The 24,976-nt window shown below is 42.4% G+C and overlaps 2 protein-coding genes across 3 annotated transcripts; one reads left to right on the forward strand and one right to left on the reverse strand.

Moving 5' to 3' along the window:
* The first annotated feature begins 7,501 nt into the window (after positions 1-7,501).
* Positions 7,502-12,501, forward strand: mrpl47 (mitochondrial ribosomal protein L47). The gene is made up of 7 exons (XM_018762949.2): positions 7,502-7,653; positions 7,784-7,926; positions 10,080-10,140; positions 10,307-10,403; positions 11,302-11,432; positions 11,906-12,001; positions 12,130-12,501. The coding sequence occupies exons 1-7, from the start codon at positions 7,502-7,504 to the stop codon at positions 12,245-12,247; spliced, it is 798 nt and encodes a 265-aa protein (XP_018618465.2). The 3' UTR covers positions 12,248-12,501.
* A 69-nt stretch (positions 12,502-12,570) lies between these two features.
* On the reverse strand, positions 12,571-23,426 carry actl6a (actin-like 6A). Of its 2 annotated transcripts, XM_018762927.1 has the most exons (14): positions 23,241-23,426; positions 21,513-21,589; positions 21,089-21,263; positions 18,715-18,815; positions 18,139-18,236; positions 17,587-17,681; positions 17,210-17,316; positions 16,209-16,298; positions 15,976-16,037; positions 15,269-15,383; positions 15,093-15,173; positions 14,458-14,553; positions 14,126-14,212; positions 12,571-13,039 (listed from the first exon to the last, which is right to left on the reverse strand). In XM_018762927.1, exons 1-14 carry the CDS (start codon positions 23,263-23,265, stop codon positions 12,959-12,961), a joined length of 1,290 nt encoding a protein of 429 aa, XP_018618443.1. In that variant the 5' UTR covers positions 23,266-23,426; the 3' UTR covers positions 12,571-12,958. The 2 variants fall into 2 exon arrangements, with proteins under 2 accessions (XP_018618443.1, XP_018618453.1); XM_018762937.1 differs by lacking the exons at positions 21,089-21,263; positions 21,513-21,589; positions 23,241-23,426 and adding an exon at positions 19,187-19,297.
* Positions 23,427-24,976: the final 1,550 nt, after the last annotated feature.

Here is a 24,976-nt window from a genome sequence, read left to right on the forward strand (position 1 = left end):
TTTGAATCTCTGCACACACTGGAGTACTGAGGAATGGACTAACCCTGAATTTTCTATCTCTCTTTCTCACACACACACAGAGAGAGAGAGACTGAAACCACTTATCCCAAGCGGGGGTCATGGCGAACTGGAGCCTAACCCAGCAACACAGGGCGCAAGGGTGGAGAGGACACACCCAGGACGGGACGCCAGTCCATCACAAGGCATCCCAACCAGGACTCAAACCCCCAACCCACCAGAGAGCAGGACCTGGCCAAACCTGCTGTGCCACTGCACTCTCCTAACCCTAAATTGCTCCTGTAAAATTTACCCCACCATCTAAGTGGGTAAATAATTTAGTGATACCTTTGTTCAAAGCAACTTGAAGCTGCTTACACTGATCACTGTGTTTTACTGTTTTTATGTAATTTTTACCGTATCAATTCAGGGTGAATACCTTGATCAAGGTAGAGCAGGAGCTAGGATTGAAACCTGCTGTAAGTCTTCTGAGTAGAAGACAGTAACCATTATGCTAACCACTGCTCAATATTCTAAGTGCTTTATTTATAAGTTGTTTAGTATCCTATAAAAATAATGAAAATATAAAATGATATCTTCAGTACATAAAATCAGCTAAAGATGTGTAAGGCTCATTATGAAGACTTATCTTTTGCAAGATTTACCCAGACAAACCAGCATCCAGTGGAGTAGGAAGATGAAAGGATCTGATAGTAATTTACAACGTACTACTTGTGTGGAGTAATTGTAGGGATGTATTAAAATAATACAGATGGAAGTAAAGATTGAAGAAGGATATAATTTAGTAGACCTTGAATCTAGAGCTGAATGTTGAGATTCACTGGGCATCCCAAATAGTTTGCTCTTCTACAGTTGAGAGAAATACATTTATTTACTTACAGATGATTTATTTATTCCAGCAACAGCTACAAAACCTGTATTCTTTGACTGGAGAGTATGTTCTTCTTTTTACATATTAAGGAAGTCAGATGAGTAAAACAATTTATCACATTGTATGAGTAAGAGGAATTCAGCATCTGTTCTGGGATTCAGTGAAGGAATTTGAGAATTGATGAAATATGATCATACCCTCTATTTATTTTTTCTAGCCATGATAATGGAGCGTCTCTAAAATGGCATAACCACCAAAATACTGAAACTATTATTTTTAATAATATGTTTGTAGGCATCAGATCCAATGACCAAATACTCATGAAACCCTAGATTAGATCTTCAGATATGACCCTTGAATTCTGTGACATCTTTCAAGCTCAGCTGCTTGGTCTTTACTTACTGTTACATTGGATGACTTCAATTTTTTACATCAACGCTGGCACAGATAGTGGTGGAAAGAACTTTCTATGTGTGAGAGTTCCAAAGGACTTGTTTGCACTAAATTTACTTATTAGCTAATAAGTATGGGCCTTTGCTCAAAATACTGTTGTCTCACCAGAAAATAACTGTCACTGGCCACCATTAAAGCACATTTTGATTTGCTGATCTTCTTCAGGTGTTATCCAAGTTTTAACAATAAGGCACCTTAACTGTTTCCTTCCCTCATGATTTATTGATATTTTTAAAACTTCTAAGTTTAGCACTGAATCTAATGTACTCACAGATGATTACAATGTGTTGGTTAGGAAAGCATTAGATAAACAAGCTCTTGTGAAAATAAATTTACTCTGAACTGACAGATAGTTACTTTGGTTTTGGAATTTTATAAACTGAAGTTCAAATCTGTTCATTCTATAGGTCTTCCTATCAGCAGAGATAAATATTACTGCTTGCTGCAAAAATGCTCTCTACATACTTTACTTTTATTATTACTTCAAGCCTGTAAAATTGGCAAAAAAAGCAAATTAAATTTAATTTTCACTAAGCTTACTGACAAATTGCATCCAAAAGTTTGTATTAGTAGCTGTTACTTCATGATTTTCAAAAGGAAAACAATGATACAGTTAAGCTTTGAATCACTGCAAAAATAATACATTGTTACTGGGAAATAGTTTTAGGATAAATAACAAAATCATGGCTGTATTTATCACCACAACAAAGCATACTATCATTCAAATTCACTTGTTTCCATTCCTCAGAAACACCAATTGTCAGTATTTATTGTGCAATTCTCAACATTGTTAACACATCTCTTACGATTAGGGCATGTCCATGTACCAGAAGTCAAGCGTACACTGTAGATTAAATTAATTTAGAAGCAGGCCTTTGTCATACCTTCCTTTTATAGCATAAGTTAAACAAAACACTAACCTTAAATCAAATCTGTGTGATGCCGGAGGGACACCACCAGTATCTGCGTGGCCTATGCTGGGAGGTGTCGGCCCAGCCCTTCGTGTTTGCGCAGCGGGTACTTGATTCCACTCGGAGGTGGTTGCAACCAGAATGCCAGAACCCGGGAACAGATAGTGGTCCAGGTGACCCTGGAGCAGTTTATGGCAGCCATGCCGGCCGCCATCGCAGACTGGCTCCAGTGCCACCAGTCAGAGACCCTTGTGGAGGCCAGCCGCTTGGCAGAAAATCACCTGGCAGCGACCCACGAAGGCCCCTCGCCGTCGTCCATCAGGTCCTCTCCTCGCCACCCGAAGCCAGGCGAGTCCCAGCCTGCACGTCGCCCTCCCCCACCCCCCCGCCCTTGCCCCTGCCTCTGCCCCTGCCCCTGCCCTCCCGACCTGTCCTTCCACTTCCGCGGTCCGCCCCTCCCTGATCGGCTCCCCTCGTTTTCCTTTCCCCGGGAGCCCACTTAGGTGGCCAGAGGGCGAGGACCAGACTGCTGGCAGTGTGGAGACCCAAGCCACGTCTAATGAGAGTGTCCCACCATGGATGTTGGCATGGTGGGCCCCATGAATGATGCCGCCGGCATGACCGCTTCCAGTCCAGCTCCTCGATACCGATTTTTGATAAGGTTCCGAGGGGGAATCTGCTGGGCTTTGTTGGACTCTGGGTGTCAGCAAACGACGGTCCATCAAATCTGGTTCCACCGGGGGCATGGTGTAAATACTGCACCATGAGGGTCCTGTGTGTTCAGGGATGTGCACCAGTATCCTACCACGAGGATTATGTTCCAGGTGGAGGGCCGAACACATAGGGTGCGGGCTGCAGTCGCCCCACAACCGCCATTTCCGATAATTCTGGGGGCCGATTGAAAGGGTTTCACCGGGCTCTTGCACAAGTGGAAGTGGAGGGGAATGGTGCAGGAGCGGCGGCCCGGTGCCTCCGAGCCATAGCGGGAACTGGCAGTCCGGAGGCCGGTGCGTCGGACCCCCCACATCGCCTAGTACTTTGCAAAAGTAAGTTACTTCCTCCTCAAGCAGTCACGTGACGACACTCTTAGGCATGTACACGAGCAGGTACTGAAGGTTGATGGCGTGCCGGTCTGCCTCAGACAGCTGCTCATCTGTCTGTATTTTTGATTGGTAAACGACCAGTATTACAGGGTGTACCGCAACCCGTATATTATGGAGGAAACCCTCTGACTGCTAGTACCCCACGGCCACTGGGAAATGTTGTTCCACGCGGTCCATGCAAACCTCATGAAGTGACACCTCAGGTAGGATAAAACATTTTGGCGGTTACAAGCACGGTTTTATTGGCTGGATATTCTGGGGGTCTGTGCGTAGCCGCCCATATCGCATTCCTGTCCACAAGTGCAAAGTGATACAGGACGAACTTGAAAATATGTTGCAGCTGGAAATCACTGAGGAATCCCACAGCGACTGGAGCAATCCGGTGGTGTTAGTCTCGAAACTGGACGGCTCTGTCCACTTTTGTTTGGATTACCAAAAGGTCAATGCAGTCACAAAGTGCGATGCATACCCCATACCCCGGGTGGATGAGTTGCTAGACCGACTAGGATCTAGGACACTGGATCTCACCAAGGGCTACTGGCAGATTCCCTCATCTCTAGAGTCCAAGGACATCTCTCGGCTTTCGCCACTCCTTTTGGTTTACACCAATTTGTCTCACTCCCATTTGGTTTGCATGGGGCCCCAGCCACCTCCCAGAGGCTCATGAACCAGGTCCTCAAGCCCCACGCTGGTTATGCCACGGGCTATTGGGATGTTATCATCGTGTACAATCCCAACCGGCCGCGGTACATGGCTTACTTGCGGGCGGTCCTACAATACCTGAGGGAGGGAGGCCTCATGGCAAACCTGGCGAAGTGTGTCATTGGGAGGAGTGAGGTACGGTATCTGGGGTTCCTCTTGGGAGATGGACAGATTCGGCCCCAAATTAACAAGACGGCTGTGATTGCGGCTTGTCCGGTCCCCAAGACCAAAAAACAGGTGAGGTCTTTTCTGGGGGTTGCGAATTCGGTTAATCCCAGGGTTCTTCATCCTAACTGCCCTCTTGACGGACCTCACCCGCCAAGGGGCCCCGGATCTGGTCCAGTGGATGGAGCAGTGCCAGACTGCCTTCCGGAAACTTAAAGAAACGCTTTGTGGGGCCCCGTCCTTGCCTGTCCTGACTTCTCTCTCCCCTTCCTCCTACAGACTGTGAGAGAAAAATTTAAGATTTGCTGAAAAGAATCTTGCTTTATGTCTCTAACTCTGCTTTGTAACCATAACGTGTGGAAAATTACTGAGTGAAGTAGTATTGCAGGCTTTGTGCAAAAGCAAGGGCAAGCTGTATGCAGACCACTGCCGTGTGCTGATAAGCATAACCCCCGAAACCATCGTAGGCAGGTGCCAACCGAAACTAGGTACGGCTAGGCTGTGCTTGACACGAAGAAGGCACAAGAATGAACCCGAGAAAGTGGAAAGCTACTGAAGCAGAGTATTGACTCTGTTGTATAAGTAACTACTGTATGCTTTGTTCGGGGAGACTCTCACGTGTGAGACTCTCCCGTGCGTATTAATGCTGCATTAACGGAAAGTTTTCTTTGTAGCCCTGTGTGTCTCCGTGTGTTTTTCTTCCACAAGACGTACGCATCCGATCGGGGCTTGGGGGCAGTTCTTTCCCAGGAGGTCAAGGGGAAGTGGCGGCCCCTGCTGCACATTAGCCGTAAGTTAGCTCCCTCAGAGCGTAAATACTGCACCATCGAGAAATCGAGAAAGAGTGCCTCGCAATAAAGTGGGCGGTCCACTCCCTCCGCTTTTTATCTCCTGGGACAGGAGTTCCAACTGTGCATGAACCACACACCATTGCAGTGACTGCACTCCATGAAAGACACCAACCCCCACCTCACCCGGTGGTATTTGGTCTTGCAGCCCTACAGGTTCCAGATCGTCCAGGACCTGGTGGTCTCCGACTTCCTCTCACGGTGGGGAGGGGCAAGTGGCATTCCCACCATCGCCCCCCGCCCCCACCCGGGGGTCCGGATATGGCAGTGGAAGATTGTGGCACGCCAAAGCAGACAGGGAGGGGGGGGTGGAGACAGAGATGGGGTCGCCGCAGCTGAGGCTAATTGAGAACCGTATTTCTCCCGCTGTGGTCAATAGTGAAGGAAGGAGACAGAGGGAGAGACGGAGAAAGAGACGGAGAGAGAGAGAGAGACGGAGAACCCCACCACGAGCACATAACGAGAGAACGACCCCTGACCCTTTCCCAAACAACCCCAGAGAACCCCCTAGTACCCGTTCCCTGTACCCCCTTTTTCTACCCTCCCTTCCTCGTCATCGAGGATAGTGTCGGTCACTCGTGAAAAGCAAATTAAACAGAGCACGAAAGCAATGCACCCGTGGTCTTCGGCATTGTTTGTGCTACAAGAATATATTACAAAATTTCTGCGTGGTTTTTACCCTCATCACTGCAATAAATCTGCATTAATAAGCTTCGTTCATGATATAATGCTCCAGTGCAGCTGGATCTACTGTACTGCTGTTTTTACACAATAGCTTATACCCTTCTCCTCACACAGCCTGAGTGGGACTTCACATAAGTACATTGTCCCTTGTTTAGAAAATTATTGTGACCACATGACTAATACTTGTAATAACTGTGTCTTTTCATCAATGTCACTGTGTAAATAAGGATTTCCTCAGGATTTGGTTTGGGACAGATACTTTTCTCACTTGCATTAGCGTTACAAAATCTTATGCTGAGTTTACGGATGAAATGAATGTACACTACTACTGTGCAGATGATGCGCAAAATCCATCTGGAGTAGATATCACCAAATAACACTGTGTACTGCAACCAGTGTCAGCTGTTCTTGTGCGGTAAGAAAACCGGATTAACAAAAATAATGTATATACACACACACACACACACACACACATTTTCAGAACCGCTCGTCCCATACGGGGTCGTGGGGAACCGGAGCCTACCCGGCAACACAAGGCGTAAGGCCAGAGGGGGAGGGGACACACCCAGGATGGGACGCCAGTCCATCACAAGGCACCCCAAGCGGGACTCGAACCCCAGACCCACTGAAGAGCAGGACCCAGTCCAACCCACTGCGCCACCGCGCCCCCCATTAATGTATATATCTACACAGATAAACATGTCTTGCTGACGTTTTAGGCGTTTCTGTAGTTCTTGCACTACTTGCAGGCTGATTTTGACCTTTGGACAAGAAAATATTTTCTTTGGGATGATGCAATTAACTAGACAGCTTTCTTCCCCACAACAAAACAGCACATTTTTAAGATGACAGTCACTGAAACTTAAGCCAAAAAAAAACACATCAACACTCTCACAATGTCAAGCAATGAAGTAAGATACTGATACAGTACTTCTGAGTTTTTTATATTTTGCCTAGATCTTACTCCATTTTGTCCACATGGTACTTCTTTGGGATGTTGGTGCTGCAACATGAGGTTATTAAAGCATTTTTTATGAGAATCAGCACTCCAAAGTATATTTATATCTCAATATTTATTAATTTAGCTGATGCTTCAAAGGAACTGACAGTGCTAGTTTACCTACAATTATTGGCTCATATACACACACATAGGTAATTTTACTGGAGCAATTTAAAGTAAGTACCTTGCTCAAGGGTACTACAGCCAGTGGTTAGATTCAAACATGCAACCTTTGGGAAGGAAGGCAGTACCACTAACCACTAAGCTACCAACAGTTCCACCCATTAAGCTATATAAATGCCGGTGCACAAATATATCATAGTTTAGTTTCTCTAGTGATTTATACTTTTAGAAACATTGTGTGTCAGTGTGAAGGTCATAGAGTAGAGATACTGTAGTTTTTTAGGGTTAGGAAAATCATTACTGTGACTGGTATCCATTTAAAATGAAAAAAAGGTTCATTTTAAATAGGCCATGGATGTGATTATACTACTGCTGAGAGGATTTCTTTTTGAATCCACGGCTTTCAGTTTTACATTCTTGTACAGAGTTACGCTCAGGGTCACCATCGTGGACAGTGAGAACTGTCAGTGAGACCGTCAAATCCGCAACAAGTTGTCGTTTTTATTTGGGGAAGACTGGAGAACTATTCATCTCCCGCCCAAAATGCGTACACATTCGTTGTATCACGTGTCCATTGAGGAAAGCCGCGAGTTTTCAATGAACGACGGAGGACAGTGCGATGCATGTTGGGTAGTCCTCACAGATCCAAGATGGCGGCGACCTACGGGCTCCGTGTACTGTCTCTCTCCCGCCACTTTCAGTCGGCATTCGCGATATCCCCAGCCTCACAGGTTCAGCACTGCGGTAAACTCTCCTTCAGAATCAACGCGCTCAGGTAAAAAAATGTACATGCAGATACACGTGACGTTGTTTGTATGTTACGGTTGAGACTGAGAGAGAGAGCCCGGCCGAGGTCGAGCCGGCGCCAACCAAGTTTTCCAGATTTGTGCTGTTCTCTCCTGCAGCCTCCCTGCGTGCGCCGCTCGCGTGACTTCCGTAGCTGGGCGCTCCGTCCACAGCCGTCCGCTGCACACGTCCCAACGCAGGGACGGCCTGATGGAGTTCTTCGACTTGCCCGAGAACTGGGGGGAGTCCAGGGTCAAGTCAGGTAAGCTGTCAGCGCTTGAGAACACGGCGTCCCCGCTTTCGAGTTACAGTTGCTTTCTTTCCCGTTACCTTTGCTTCTCTTTTTTGTGTTTTGCGTAGAGAAAGCGACCTGCGTTTCCCCGCCCAGCCATTAGGTGGCAGTAAATTCCACAGAAAGTGTGACACTGCGCTATAGATAGATGTCATTCAACTCCTCTCCGTGGTGTTTACAGTCAGCTGGTGTCTGCTGTTTGAGTGACTGAGATCATGACGTCATGTTTATGGGATGAATCAGTCAGCATTAAGTAGGAGTTGGGGAGTGGACATAATTGGACATAAACTTGCTGTATGTTTATGTATAATCCAGTGTGACACTAACAGAAATATTAAAAGAAGTTAGTGTTTTGATATATAGCTTTATCTGGGACTTTTACTGAGCCTAACCTGTAAACAGATCAAGGAATGTCTGTATCTGTAAGGAATCCCTGTATAATGTCCATTAACCTTTTATTGTGTACAACTAGATAAAGTTGGAAATGTCCAGAATCCAACAGCCATGCACGTGCTTATGAAACTGGGGGGAACCACATGCCAGTGGCTGCCCACCCCCCTAGAAATTTTACTGGGTTAATAGAGCACTTAAGTGGATATGTCTAAAATCTGAAAGTTCTGTGCTGCTGTAATAATTAAACTATGGAGGCTGAGCAATTTGTTCTTGTTCTCAATTACTGCCTTTTCATTTACATTTATTTATGTGGTAGATGCTTTTCTATAGTGCGATGAAGACTCACCTCTTTGTTAATTGCATTTGAGTTAATGCAATACTGGTTGACTGATTCATGTATTGTATATGTGCAGTGTGTGTGAAATTGTGGACACTTCCAGATTAATTGTCTACACACTCAGTAACAACTCAGGGTTAACAGAAGTGCTTTTCATAAACACAAAGACAGAGAGAGAGAGACACACTTCATGTACAATGAAGTACAGTCAGTTTGTCAAATAGCACGGTCTTTGCCAGCACAGATTACATTACAAGTAGCTGTATACTGAATTGATATGCAGACCTTTTCACAGATAATGGAGTGAAAGTTTATGGAGCAGTTAGGGGATCAGGTCAGAAGTGGGTCTGAGAGAGTTGTTTTGAAACTCTTCTAGAATGTTGAGAGGGATTCATGACTTCTGAGCTAGAGAGGGTGCCTCAGGATCAAGGCTCTTTGGGCTTTTGATTTTGGACCTCTTGTGAGTGGGACTACCAGAGAGGGCAGGACCTGATCACTTTTCAGGGAGCAGATCCATTGGTGAGAGTACATGGGCACAGTCTTAGATGAAGTACAGAACTGCAAGTTAATTTCCTCAATCATGTGATTTGGGCCCCAGCAAACAGCTGTATGGAAGACCGAACTATCTTCAGTAGACTGGAAGAACATCTGCAGCAGTGACTTACTTATATAGTCCAGAAGACCTGAGTCTCTTCTGAAAGTAAAGGTGGCTCTGGCCCTTCTTGAACAGTCTGTGTTGCTAATACTCTGTTGTACAAATGCACTGCCAGGTACTTGTGTGTCCCCATAGTCTTCACCTCCTCACCATAAGTGGTCACTGGACACAGTGGGCCCTTGAACTTCCTGAGTCCACCACCATCTCCTCAGTGTTTCCAGTGTTGAGCTGCCCTTGATTCCATTTGCACTCCCTTCACCGAGCCACAGCACTGAGCTGACAGAAGATAGTAAAAAGGTGCTGTGGAGCACAGAAATAGTATGTTCGTGTGTGGAGTCAGGAATATTTTACACTAGCTAGGCAGCTGTGTTTTGAATGAGACAGATGCAGGAAGACTTGTCAGCAAGAAGTTTCTATATTGTATCCTAGACAAGGATTTGGGTGGGACTCATTGAGGTAGGGGCGGATTTTGTAGATGATGATGTACAATGAAGAGGAGACTCAGAGAGCAGGCCACCAGAGGAGGAACAGTATGGAGAGACAAGGGTTTAGAGACTGACAAGCACAGCAAATGATGCAGGGAACTGCAGGTTAGCATCTCCATGTGGATCCTAGCTGTAGTAGGAGACCAGCGAGGAGACTGACACAGTGCAGCAGCGTGTGCATCGAGTAGAGCTCATTTTAGTTGAAACTGCTTGGTGGGTAATTTCCATTAACTACTTAATACCTCTTCCTTAGGTGCACCTTGGACTGCAAAGCAGTTACGGAATAAAAGTAATGAAGATTTACACAAATTGTGGTAAAGTCCTTTACATTTTTTTGTGGATCTAATTAATTTTGGGAAATGTTTTATTCCGACAAAATTCTGGACTTTAGTGTCAGATTTCATGGGAAAATGGCTTCATTTTTAATTTCAAATGCCTGAATTTTAGAATTTGATCCTAAAATGCAGTGTCGTGTTTCAGGTATGTGCTTCTCAAAGAGAAAAACATGTTGCTGACAGTGGAGCAGGAGGCTAAGAGGCAAAGGGTTCAGATGCCGAGTCCAGAGCGCCTGAGGAAGGTGAGTCTGGAGCATCCTATGCCTGAGTACATTTACTAAATTAGATGACCCTTTTCTCCAAAGTGACTTAGAACATTGAGCTACTTCCACTGATTTACCCTTTATACAACTGGATAATTTTTACCAGAGTAATGTATGTTAAGTACCTTCATCAAAGGTACTACATCAGTAGATGGGAATAGGTGATGTATGGATGAGTGACCCATTGTAAGTAGTGTTTCTAGCAGTGCAAGTCACCATGGTGAATAGGGTGTGTGTGGGCTAGTAACACTACATAGTATGCATTGTAAGTTGCTTTGGAGAAAAGCGTCTAAGTGAATAAATGTAAATGAATCAAATCTGCTATCTTTACCTCTAGCTATTGTGCTTTCTGCTGTCAAGTGCTATAAGCTTCTGGAACACCCTGCTGAACTCCTGTGGGGGCATTTCATAAGATATTACTTAACTGGATCACTTTTGTAAACAAGATTGTCAAACAGGGAAAAAGCTCCAGTTGTCTTGGACCAAAAGTCAGGAGCCCCTAACCTCCAGGATAGGCTCAGAACCGCCACTGCCCTGCTTTGGATAAGCAGTTATAGTGTGTTTTGTACAATCTTAACAGTAACCAGTTTGACAAAACTGGGCTAATCTGAATTATCTTGCTGTATAAAATAAACTGCTTGCTATGTTGCAGTAAAAAAAACACCACCTCAGTGCAGTAGGATTGTCAGGTTTTGTCCCTGTTTGATGGAGAGATGTACTGCTCTAGGGTTTAAAGAAATGCTGTCTGAAAACTTTCAGTAAAAAATAGAAAAGAATGCAGATATTTTTCCTCTTTGTGAGCTGTCGCCTTTCACACAGGAATTACGGTTTCATTGTTTTATGGTGAGGGAAAGCATGAGTGTGACCACTTTCACAGGTTGACCGGTCTGTGAAGAGGCTGAACACAGTGGTGCAGGAGAGGGAGACCGCCCTCCGGCTGCTGCAGACAGGCCAGGAGAGAGCGCGGCCCGGGGCTTGGAGGAGAGACATCTTTGGAAGGACCTACTGGTATGTCTCAGCATAGCATTGGTGCAGTGTCGGTCTCCTGGCAACTTAGATGGTCAGCACGGTAATGGATAACATAAATGGGCCTCGGTTGTGTAGTTATTGCCTTAAAATTCCATTCGATGGCATCTGTTTTATGGTGACAGCAACACTCACTACCTGATGTCCCCAGTGATTTGTGTTTGGTAAACATACAGCTTTATTTAGAATATATTGTATCACATCAAATTAAGTGTTGTAATTTGCCTTGTTAAAGGGAACTTAAACATGTGCGCTGGGTGGTAACTTTTTCTTCCTGCACCTTGAACAGACTTGTGCATCTCTGTACCGTCCTTTTTCCATTGAGACACTACAGTAGACCGGATCATTTATGCTCATGTTGACTTGTGTGGTTTCCATCTGCTTCAATTCTTTTAAAATCTAGAGAGTTTTGTTTTTACTCTATTTAAATGAATAAAAATCTTTGTGTTTTGCAGGTATAGATTTAAGGAGTATTCTATCCCTTGGTATCTTAACAAGAGATACAAGAGAAAGCGATTTTACACACCATATTTTGTTAATCCATATATCAGGTAGGTTATGAATGTTGTGAATTATGCAACTAACCTGAACACAAGCATAATTTCCACTGTTCTGCAGTATTTTTAAAGCACAGTATGTAATGGTAATTCTAGGAGCTTTAAGTATCTCTCTATTTCAGGCTTCGCATAGAGCAACATATGCGTCAAAAACGACGTCAACGACTGGCAGAAGCAAGAAGGCAGAAAAAATTGATGGAGAGGTTTCCAAACATGGCAGCCAAGGCTAAAACAAACTAATTCCAAAGGATGCCTGAAACTCTGCCTTAAGAACTTCGAGGTTGTGTTGCTGTAACAGTCTGCATAATGTAAAGTAAAATGTTAGAGATTTTAGGTTGTAAAAAGTCTCAAACTTCAGTGACTTTCAAATTTTGTAGGCTCAAAGGCTTTACATTAATGCATTTTGAAAAGCTATATCCCTAAAAGATGTTAACATGAGCTTTTATAACTTCAAAGAGTTCTGTAGTTACTATCTTAAAGTGGTATATGACTGTGAAAATGCATAATTTCCAGATAAAGGCAGTAAATATGTTCTATCAAAACAATGAGATATACAGTGCATGTTGTCTGGAAATAAGATCATATTTGAGATTCCAAACCATACCACTTCCATATTTCCTGTGCAGGTGATATTTCCCCATCTGATAAAATGTGTTTATACTTAAGTTTTATATAAATTCTGTCAGTAGTCACTTTTCAAAATAGAATTACAAATAGAGCTGTACAACAAGCAAAACTTAAATGTTAACATCCACTCGTCCGAGTAGGAAAAGGTCTTTTAACAGCAGGTCTGCAATACATGGTATTTAATGCATTCATACAAAAGACCTGGATTAGTCACAAAAACCAGTCTTCATCTTTATGCCTCAAAAATGCCTGTGTAAACTGCTAACTGTATTATAGGTGTTCCTGAGATACTGCACGCAGTAAAGGCATCAAGGTGTTAGTCAATCAAGGGCACTTCCTGTCCACACACTGCTTCCCACCCTCCTCGTATTCCTGCTTGGAAATCCACATTTGCTGGAAGGTTCCCTGCAAAAAAGTCACAGTAATAACAATGTATTTGTCAAACATACCATTTCGACTTATAAGAATTAATTTCATGAGGAGTCATTTAATACCCAGACTTCAGCTTACGAGCATTTATTCTCACGTGCAAGAACTGAGTTCGGATTTTACGCACATCATGCCAGCTGAGTGGCACAAGGCATTTACTCATTTAGCAGTGACTCATGATTGAGTACTTTCTCAAAAGTGACTTACAGTGGTCTTCAGCTAGTATTTAACAGACACCTTTATCCAAGGTGACTTAGTGTCAGATACACTAAACCTACATTCACCCATCTGTACAGTACAGCAGTGTGACAACACCTTTGAACTGCGAGAGGAAACCCTGCACAAGAGCAGAGACTGAACCCATGTCCACTTTTTCAGTGATTACTGTTGTCTTTACTTTTCTGTTTTTTTTTTTTTTTTTTTTGCATTAAAGGTTAAACAAACACCACATGTAGACAGGTTGTTTACTGTACAGTACGCAATAAAGAGTACAATGAGCACAAATAGACAGCCATACAGTGTTAGAGTAATGAAACTGCCTTATGTTGTGCTCTGATAACTCATGGTAATTATGAAGTAACTGTGTCCATTTTACATTATTTACATTTATTCATTTAACTAATGCTTTTCTCCAAAGTGACTTACAATGTTAAGGTTAATGTGATTTGGTGATATTTTCATAAAGTGGTACCAATTTTGGGGCACAGGAATGGATAGAAATGTCCACCATTAACAAAGTAATTATATCTGAGTTATGACACTTCACCTGACAAAGGGTTTTTCAGGAACAAATTACCTTTGAAATTTACGGGAATGGGCTGTACTCCTACAATTTAACCTATCCTAAGGATGTAGGGGGAGCAGAAGTCCATAGAACGTTAATGGTCGAAGTCCCAGGACTGGCCCTGCTGTTGTGCCTTCGAAACTAGGCCTGAGCCTGGACTGTTAGTAAAAATATATTGCTTCATAAATTCACATACCGTGAAATTAATCTATGTAGATGGAATACAAAGCTCTGCAAGCAGAACCTGTTGACTTCATTGAACACCACTGTGAGCTTACCAGAGATGCAAGGATGGAACCCCCTATCCAGGCGCTGAACCTACGCTCCACCGTGGTGTTGTTGGCTATCAGCTTCAGGCGCATGCTCTGAAAATGGAAAACACAAGGTGGAAAACTCCAAGGGTAGTTCTGTTGAGCAGCTCTTTTAAATAAGCATCCTCAGCTGTCATCACTGAATTATATCTGTACAGACCCATGATCTGTTAAAATTATCACATTTTATATAAACCGACTTCAATGCAGCATGAGATTCGTACTTTCCAACATAAAGAAGTCCACCCAGTTGTAATATCTTTAGAGATGATAAATCTCCAATGAGGTAAATCACTTACTGGAGGAGTTTTCTGGGACAATTCTCGGTTGAGCCGGTCTGTGAACCCCTGGATCAACGTGTTCCCACCTGTGACCACAACGCTACCATAGAGACCCTGGAGATACCAGAAGGGTTGTTCGTTTAAAAGATTCAAGTTAAGTTTATTGTCATAGGTACAAGTATCATGAAATTCTTCTTGAATGCTTCTCCACAGACTGTGAACAAAAACAATAACAAATAATGGTAACAATGATGATAAATAACAGTAGACAGCCAGAAAACTCAGAACATGAGAATGCTTAAAGTGACAGTGTAATTTACCAATGTGCTTTGAAGGAGCAGTCCAACTCTAGTTACAAAAGGTGGCACATTGGTGAGTGTTGTATAGATTCCAGTGTTGCTGTAGTAACCTTCTGTAAGTTCATCCCCTGAACTGCTATATTTGTAAAAATGTTTCTTTGGTTAAAAGCACAAGTGAAGTAATAACAGAGACAATATGAATACAGAATTATCAAATTTAGACTAATTGTGCAATGATAAGGACATTCCAGTAGCAGGTCTGACACGTCCAAATTAAAATGGCATAGCTATTAAGATGCGGGGGGGGGCTACTTTTGTAGCTGTGACAATTATTTCCCTGCCATGAATACTCACAGGACGGATGTCGATGTCGCACATGCCCACGCTGGTGGTCAGCACATGGCCCACCCCCAGCATAGTGTTCCCGGACAGACCCTGCAGACAGGCAGCGGGCAATGGTGAGATCGGCTTCATGATTTCAACCGAGACGACCGTGTACCAGACTGTTTAGGAGAATTTGGGTCTCTCACCCTGGCATTGGAGGGGTCAAACAGCCCCTCTGGGATTTTGAGCCTCTCAGGCCCAAAGTCACAGTTGTAGCCATTGGGCAGCTCATAATGGACTGTGGGCATCTGGGCTGCAACTCTGCAGGAGACAACAAATACTGCTGCTTTTGTGCAGTCCTTCGTTTTATTTACCCCTAATTCTCACAAAATGCCCACTAAACAGTACTTCCTCATACACTGTCAAATTATGATGATATGACATGAACATTTTCCTGTTTATCTTTATCTGCATTTACCTCTTTGGCATATACATGACAGTAAAACACATTAAAATAGAACAAGACTGCAAGAGAACCTTAGTTTAGCTCTTTTCTACAGTATAGTGTTTTATCACTGTGGCCTGGTATTTGCATCATTGATCAGTAAGAAAATAAACCATGTGGCAAATGTTTACGGGGGTTAATTGGACAACTAATTCTTTCATACTTTTAATAATTTTGAATTACTTTTCATCTTAATGCAACATCAAGTTTTTACTTATTACTGCAGATTCCAGATTTTTAGACCCTAACCAGCAAATACATCGAGGCACATCTGTGCTATTAAGCTTTTACCAATTATGACTTAGTGCCCAGAGTCGCAGCTGCATTTGTAAGCTAAGCAAATAGTGTACAATTGAAGTGCACTTCTTTGAAATTAGCTGACAAAAATATGAGTAAAACAGGGCTTACTGTTCATCATATGGTGAATCAGACACCTGCAGGACTGAGGCTTGGAAATCATGGATCACAGTCTGAATAAGAAAATCATTAAAAATTAATACCACCAAATACCATTTCAAACATCATACCAATAATACTAAATTAAACAATGCCATCCATACTGTGTAGCACAGAAACTCAAACACTAAAAAGTTTTGATCTGATCATTTAAAAGTTTAATTCCTCCTCGGCGCCTGCCTTACATTACACATGTAGTTATGCCACGTGCGGGTGACTTGCGGAAGATTTTCCTTCTTCTTCCAGCTAGCTGGGGCACCTTCACGTACTGCATCCTACAGAAATACAACACGGCAGAATGCATGAAGACTTTATTTACATTATAAACATACTGTAAGACAGGTTTTGGAGGTTAGATGGTTTAGAAGGACCCAGGTTCAAATCCTACCTTTGATCAAGGCACTTACCCTAAATTGCTCCAGTAAAAATTATCCAGATATATAAATTGGTAAATCACTAAGTCACTTGAGAAAGTCAGCTGAGTTAAAGCTTTAAACATTTTTACTGTATATAAGGAAACACTGCTATATCAATTACCATTTATTACTTTTAAATCTTGAAAAACAAGGTTTGTAAGATAAAAATAAATTGTACCTGTGTATCCTATATGTCCCAGTAATATTCACCTGTTGTTACAAGTCCTATGAACATTATGTTGTCTTGAACTGAACTTATTGTAAGTCGTTTGAGAAAAATGTCAGCTGAATGAATGAGAAACCAAAACCGTTAACTACTTAAGCGTAAATATGGGCCAAACTTTATTCACTACACAACACTTCATCTTCACATATTTTAATATCATTTTACTTTTTTGCAGTTTGTTCTGAGATTTTAATAAAATATTTTTTATAGCCGGGTCAGCACTCGGTTAGAATTTTTTTTTTTTCCAGTCTACATTTGGAATAAACAATACATTTTCTGTTTATTCAATTGCATTTTAAAGTTTTTTCCCCTTCTGCTCTAAATTACACAATGCCAAATTCAGTTAATTTGTTATTCTATAGATGGTAAGTGTTACTGGGTCTACAGAGTTACAGCGAGCTATTCCGAGAGCTCTCATAAACATGAAGGGTCTAGTGTACACTTCCACCCTGACACCTATTATTATGGAAAAACCCAAAAGTACCAACACAAGGAGGCCACTGCAGAGTGACAAATGCTCTCTCTGCGGTTCCTCAGCTCTCACCTTTGAGGCTATCATGTAGGGTGGGATTATTTCCACACCAAGCTCTTGGAAGAGCTCCCTGCACTGCATAGCCATGAAGTCCCCAGCCAGGGGTGACTTGACGATGCCTGGAGGATGGAGAGATATGCAGTCAGCGCAACTGAGACAAGTGCCTACATCTAGGAGGACATGACTAATGGGATTATGTTGCACCATGAACAAACATACAGCTAACAGTGTCTTGGGCAAAAAATAAATAAATAAAAGAATTCAGTGGACATTTTCTTTATAAATGAAATGTACCTTTTTCCCCCCCTATAAATGAAATATGATCAGTAACACTGTACATGGGGGCCTTGATCACTGTTCTGGAAACAGGGCAGACAGGGGTGATGTACCTTGCTGGAGGACGTACCCATCATGCACTGGGATGGCTGTAGTGTGTGTGGCACCACTGTCTAACACCAGACCTGTGGATCGGCCATTAGCAAAGCTGACACAGAGTTAAGGGCGGAAACCAAAGTTCATTGAAAAAAAGCAAACTACCTTCTGATATAAACAGCAGAAAGGTTACAACTCATCATTAATACCAGCATGTGGTGTAGTAGTTAGAGCGGCTGCCTTCCACTAGAAGAACCCAGGTTCATATCCAACTTCCTGCTGTAGTACTCTTGCACAAGGTTATTACTGTATCAGTTCAGGGTAAGAATGACCCAGTTGTATAAATGAGAAAAGCATTGTAAATAGCTTAACATTATATGTTACTTTGGAGAAGTTACTTAAGTAAACAAATTAATGTAGATTGAAACAGGAGTTCAGCAGCATCATGGCTGAGTTACTCAACTGTTTAACAATTAAATGTCTGATCAGTACTGTACCCCTTTGGTATGATGTCAAATGATGTCCTAGTAGCAGAAGGTCAGACCAGTTTTGAGTGAGGGGAAGGATACGAGGACAGGACAGCACTCTTGCAGAGGAAGAATGCTGGGATGTTGTAATGTTCAAACATGAGCTCTGTCAGCTTCTCCCGCTTTGCACGAGTGTTCCACTGCACACAAGGACACAATCTTTAAAGAGGACCCACAGTTAATCTCACACAGTGTGTTGCAATATGAGTGAAAACCAAGTCCGAGCACAGCTGAGGATCCTGGGCAACATTAATATGGGACAAAGTGGACAGAAGAGTGAAAGCAAGGCAACCCACAAGTGTCCTACATCGCTGGGAACTGCTGCAGAAGAGCTGGGAACACAGAGCAGCTCATTTCCTGATCGCACTTAACCAAATATTAAAAGAACACAATTACATAGAAAACAGTTAATGCATTCCTTGAAGGATCTGGGTTTGAATCCCACTTCCTGCACTAACATCTTTGTGCAAGGTACTCACCCAAAACTGATACAGTAAAAATTATACTGCTCTATAAGTGGTATGGGGGGGGGGGGACTCCATACACACAGATCTGTGGCTGAATTTGAAATACCCACAACACGTCCAGCTCCTGTAATGAAAAGTTTCTCACACTCACCGCGGCCTCTGACATGAGCATCGGGTGAAGGCTAGGCTCCGTTTTGAAATGCATCTTGTAGGTGTGATCTAAAATGGCCTGGAAGCTGTCCCAGTCCTCAACTTCAGGAAGAACAGGAGGAGAAAGGAGCACTTAACAGGTATATGAAGAAGAGCTAGTTCACTCCAGAACAGCACTGTCTGCAGGACCAGAGGTATTTACCAGCTCCAGAACTCATCTAAAGAGCTCTGCTGCTCCCCGTCAACCTTATTCTGCACATGTTTCTTCTCTGCCTTTGGGAAGCTTCTCTAAACTTCAAGCTACAAATGGTTAAGAATTCTAAATAAAAATAAATGAACTGAAGAATGTTTAATTGCATTTGTCACTTTTTTCTAAAAAATGGGCAAAGGTAACTTGTGTTTAACAGCCAAGCTGATCGATGGCAGTAAAGCACAGCCAAAAACAATACAAGTGTTAAATACACTGCATTTACAGTTTGAGAGACTGCTGTTCATGAGTGCCAGCAATTCGAGCAGCACCTGAAAGGAGAGACACGATGTTACATTTTCACATTTACTTCTCAGATGCTTTTTTCCAAAGCAACTTCTAGTGAACTCTATGGTCTCAGACCACACACACACACCTTATTCACCAAGGTGACTTACACTGCTAGATACACTACCTTACAGAAAGCCACCCATCCATACATCAGTGGAACACACTCTCTCTGTCACTCACACACTATGGGTGAACCTGAACAGCATGTCTTCAGACTGTGGGAGGAAACCCACCCAGACACAGGGAGAACATGCAAACTCCACACAGATTGAGCAGGGATCAAACCCACGTCCTCTCACACTACCCAGGAGATGTAAGACAGCAGCGCTACTCGCTGTGCCACCGTGCCACTGTTACCTTGGAGACGAGAGTGAAAATAAAAATGTTTAACGTGGCAAGATGAGGAATGTTGCAAATGCTTACAGGATGAGACTGCCAGCAATGAACACTGAATTCGAGTTTGTGGAGATGACATTTTTATTTTCTGTAGTTTCCAGTTAGATTTACTTTTAATGTAGCTAGAAGCCAAAAATGAAAAGCTTTACAAAGAATTTTTACTTGCTATATCTATGTTAATTTTTTTGTTACAGAAGACAACCCACAGCTAAATTGATCAATGTGTGGAAAGATGAAAGCTTAATATGACAAGCAAGTGTGAAAGTGATGCTGGAGTTACAATCTTCCTGGCCCAAACATCTCTTTCAGACTCACTTCTCCCCGATCTCCTATGTGCTTCAGAAACATGTACTATGTTTTCTGTTTAATAATTTTTAAAAGCCTTCATGCAACTACTCACGTGATGTAGGCTGGTTTATATGGTAGAATGTGACCAACTGTACTCTAGTATCAAGTGTCTGCATACAAATATCTCCTTCTGTTGATGTAATGCACTTTTTGTATTGTTCTCAGATGTACGTTGCTCTGGAGAAAAGCGTCTGCTAAAGGCATAAACATAAAATTAATAGCATTTCTTTTACAAAAATGTAATGCTAACATTAAGCACATACTACAGAACACATGCAGTACTACAAAAACCAGAATTGACATTAATAGACATTTTCCAGTCTATATAACTTAAGACAGCTGTGTGGAAGCACCCAACATAATTAACAATAACAGGTTAACTAAATATTAATAAATATTTTAATGCAAAACCTTTGATTTTTTGGCCCAAGCCTATTGCTGACTAATTGTGTCCTGATCATTTACATTTATTTAGCAGATGCTTATCTCCAAAGCAACTTCAAATGAACTGTGTAGTGTGTGGGCTGATAACACCTTATTCACCAAGGTGACTTACACTGCTAGATACCCATTGTGAGTAGTGTAACTCATCCATTCACCAGTGGAACACACACTCTGTGTCACTCACACACCATGAGTGAACATGAACAGCATATCTTTGGACTGGGGGAGGAAACCCACGCAGACATGGGAATGACACGCAAACTCCACACAGAGCAAGCAGGGATCAAACTCACACCCTCTCTCACCACCCAGGTGCTGTAAGACAGCAGCACTACTCGCTGTGCCACCATGCCACCACTGTGATTACAAGGTGTGTTACAATGTACAAGTGAAAGGGTTTATTTAATAGTAGTAACAACCATTGGATCGCTTAGGGCAGTGATGGCAAACCCTGGTCCGAGAGGTTTTTGAGAAATCACTTTCCAACTACAGCATCACATGTCATCTCTTTCTGTGAAAAGAAAAATTATTCAATAAAGCAATGAAGATGTAATGCTTAGGAAAAAAACCAATGCATACCTCAGCTCTCAAGGACCACGGGTAATCACCTGTGACCTAGGGAAACAGCACTAGTTAGAAGGGTACTCACTCATGCCATTTTTTAGAGGAGAGAGGACCTCCATGCTTTCGCGTGGCACCCTGAGCTGGTTGGTGTCAATGTAATAGGTGGCATTGCTGCGATTCCTCTTGTCCACATCTGTCTGCATCGGGGTGCTGCCATCCTCCCTGTCCAGAGTCACTCCAATCACAGTGGGGAAGTCTGCCTGTGTGAGACAAGGGGTTTTTTTTAAACATCGAGCTCCTACATGGCATCTTCTCTTCAGTTATTCTACTCAGTATCTTTAGTTGAAATTTAGTCATGGAAAAAACTAAAGTAACGATTAGCTTGAGTCTGAAGCGCACAAAAGTACCACTGACATGCTAATGGAGTTGCAGAGTCAAAGAATCCCCAGCTGCTTGAAAGGTCTGCTTCTTCAACAACAGTAGCACTGCAAAATGAGAAACTGACTTACCTTGGGGCAGTCCTCTCCGGCGTAACCTGCCCTCACTGAGTACGACCCAATATCAAAGACAACGGCTCCGACCTCATCTAGAACAAAACCAAGGAAAGCACCATGAGGTTAGAGTTTTTGCAAACCTGTTTCTGATTTTAACCTCAATCACACTACACTAACTCCTTGTGTTACAAATGTATCTTCAAAAATTTCAAGCTCCAAGTTTATTATCATAGGTACAGGCACTGTGTACAAGTATCATAAAATTCCGGTGGGATGCTTCTCCACAGACTATGAACAAAAACAATAGAAACACTGCACAAACAAAACAATAACAATGATAATGAGTAATGCAAATAAACAATAACAGTAACAATAATGATAAATAATAGTAGTCAGACTGTTATAAGTCTTTAAAATTGCTGTGTGCAGCACCTAGTTGGCAGTGAAATGTAAATGGAAACAGAACAGGCGAGTGAGACCACTATCATTCAACTCGCTTCCACAGGGTTTACAGCTCATATCTGCTGTTAGATTGAGGTGTTACAGAGCATTTTTCTGAATTATAGTTTGATTTGTCAAATCTGAGGTTTTTAAACAAAACATACTTGTATTTATGACCCTGCTTTTATTCACTGTTACTTAGTGGTAAAAGTGACTGAGCACACTTCCAGTGCAAACATGGCCAAGTGTGGTTCCTCTATCCTCACCATCATTTAGTTTGTTTCAACCCTATCTAGAAACTTATTTAAAGTAGATTCATGGAGAGAGTAACTATTGCCATGTCCACATTCAGAAGTTTGTGATGTTCAGTTCATCATACACTACAAATTCTGTCCTCATCTTGCCTGTTATTTCACATTTATTTATTTAGATGACACTTTTCTCCAAAGCAACTTACAACTTTAAGTTTTGGGCATGGATTTACCAAATTCTATCGCTAGGCAATTTTAGCGGGAGTGATTCAGGTTAAGTGCCTTGCTTCAAGCTATTACAGCAGGAGGTGGGATTCAAACCCGGGTCCTTTCAATGCAACGCAGTAGCTCTAACCATTACTCCACCTGCTGGCCATCCTTTGAGAAGAAACTATAGGCTCCAGTAAATCCAGATTTACTCAGACTTGTACAGGAGCAAAACTGCAAGCTCTGTCTAGTAAGCATTACCTTTGTTACATTATTACTTCTGTGTAAGAAAATGTGTAAAGTTTCTAGTCTACAGCTGCTTACGATCATTTATCTTGAGGGGTACCGTTACTGTCAGTACAAGGGAAGGAGGCTGACAGGGTCGCAGTAGGAGTGGGATTCGAACCAATACGTACCGTCCGGAGCCAACACGCCACCTATTGCATTTTAACTACAGCAAGAAGCACGACACGAGTCATTTGAAAGAGTACTGCAGCTAATTAGAGGAGTTTAACAAGTAAGTTGTATTTTTTCTGTGTAATTTTCTAGATTTGTTTTTCCTCGCATCAGAAATTGACCGTGTCGTGACGTGACGTGTCGTGCGCGACGGACCAAAAATTGCCAAACCAGGCAAGAGTCGAGTCTACCCTACTGTAAATCACTTAACGAGTGGTTATAAACTCTGTATAAAGAATAAAACAGGTATGAAGACACTTTTACAGAGAGATAAATTATAAATAAAACAAGTTGAAGTACTGGTCTCCCGACTCGCGACATTATTATCATGTTCGTTGTTCTTCGTGTTGTTCTGGGACGGGACACTCCTGTGACCCAACTCACTTACCTCCTCCGTACACACCGCCGCTCATGCTTCTGTCGCTCTTAAACGAGAAGAAAACACACTTCTGTCTGAGGAAAGGGTCACAAACCGCTGCACAGAACCCACCAACTACCGCTCTTAAGAAAAGAAGTTGGAGACACTACCCTCACACTCAAACGCACAGTAACAATAAGGCGCCATTGCCGTCGGTAGCCAATCAGAGGAGAGCAAACTCTTGGCCACACCCCCAAAGAGCGAGAGTGCGTGTCGCGGCAATTACGTCACAGACAAGGTGACGATCAAGAGGTCGGCGTTCTGAGATCAGAGCCGGTTGTAATTAAATCTCAGTGTAACTAACACACACACACACACACACACACACACACACACACACACACACTGGCTGAAACCGCTTGTCCCAACGGGGGTCGTGGTGAGCCGGGGCCTAGCCCGGCAGCGCGGGGGACACGCAGGGCACCCCAAGCAGGACTCGAACCCCAGACCCGCTAGAGAGCAGGACCGGGCCAAATATATGCCGCGCCATCGCGCCACTCCTTGCACTAAGTGAGCGAATGAATGAATGAATGAATGAATGGTAAACACGGACAATCCTGTTCTCTCATGAGGTGAGATGGAAAATTAATCCGTTCTGCTTCTAGTGCTAATGAGTCGCGTAATTCCGGTAAATTGCAATAGGTGGCGTAGTGGTTAGTGGTGTTGCGTTGTAATTTGAAGCTTCCTGCTTGGTTTCACATTTCACGCCTGCTGTAGTGCGCATAATCATTAAAGACTTATTGATCACGAGTAAAACTGCAGGACAGTACAACACTATAACAGCATGATACATACAAACACATGACTAGAATACTTAACTATCAAACGTAGGCAGCTATAGAAGAGTGAAAGGAAATGAAACTCTTAATAAAAACAAATTTTTATTTGTTTCAAAGTGAAATTTACTTAAAAGTAATTTTTCTTTTGTTTCTTTTTCTATGTGTGTTTATTGTAGACAGCATCATGTTAAGGTCACAATTATTACAAGCTTATCTTTACCCATTTATACAGCTGTTTTTTTTTTTGTTTGTTTGTTTTGTATAATCCGTTGTCTTGTAATTCCACTGCAATGCATACGTAGAATAATAAAATAAATACATAATTTAAGTGCTTCGTGATGCTGTATTTTCACTCATGTATACAAGTAGATATTTATCAATCAAATTTAAAAAATCAAATCAGATTATTTCCAGAACAACACACGTCTTTGTTCAATGTTCAGTTGTAGCCAAATTTAATATTAAAAAGGTTTTCTGTAAAAGGGGCTTTTTATATAGAACTGGCCATAATTGTTTTGGAAGTACGTACAGCAAAGTCACTTTTTTCTTTTTTTTTTCTTTACCTCATTTAATTATTTGTTCTTATATACTTACCTTAATGTGATATTTAGCCACCTATTATTGAGGCAAATGTCTCTATTGCTGCCTTCTTCTCTTACAGTGTGTGCTGATGTACCTTTATGCAATTTCCTCAAAGTTAATAAAGGTCTGTCTAGCCAGCTACTGTATTTACATTTATTCATTTAGCAGACACTTTTCTCCAAAGCAACTTCCACTAAACTCTGAAGTGTTACCAGCCCATACCTTATTCACCAAGGTGACTTATAATACTAGTACTGTGCACTACTTACAAGGGGTCACTCATACATAAGTGAGACACACTTTCTCTCTATGCATTACACACTATAGGCAAACCTGAACAGGATG

This window comes from Scleropages formosus, chromosome 2 (assembly GCF_900964775.1).
Source record: "Scleropages formosus chromosome 2, fSclFor1.1, whole genome shotgun sequence".
Taxonomy (NCBI): Eukaryota; Metazoa; Chordata; class Actinopteri; order Osteoglossiformes; family Osteoglossidae; genus Scleropages; species Scleropages formosus.

Coding starts and splice junctions, on each gene's coding strand:
- mrpl47 (XM_018762949.2), top strand. CDS start 7,502: ATGTTGGGTAGTCCTCACAGATCCAAGATGGCGGCGACCTACGGGCTC. Junction 7,654..7,783: donor TTCAGAATCAACGCGCTCAG/GTAAAAAAATGT, acceptor TCTCTCCTGCAG/CCTCCCTGCGTGCGCCGCTC. Junction 10,404..11,301: donor GTCCAGAGCGCCTGAGGAAG/GTGAGTCTGGAG, acceptor CCACTTTCACAG/GTTGACCGGTCTGTGAAGAG.
- actl6a (XM_018762927.1), bottom strand. CDS start 23,265: ATGAGCGGCGGTGTGTACGGAGGAG. Junction 18,816..21,088: donor TCCTCTAAAAAATGGCATGA/GTGAGTACCCTT, acceptor TTCTTCCTGAAG/TTGAGGACTGGGACAGCTTC. Junction 17,317..17,586: donor TGGGTACGTCCTCCAGCAAG/GTACATCACCCC, acceptor TCCATCCTCCAG/GCATCGTCAAGTCACCCCTG.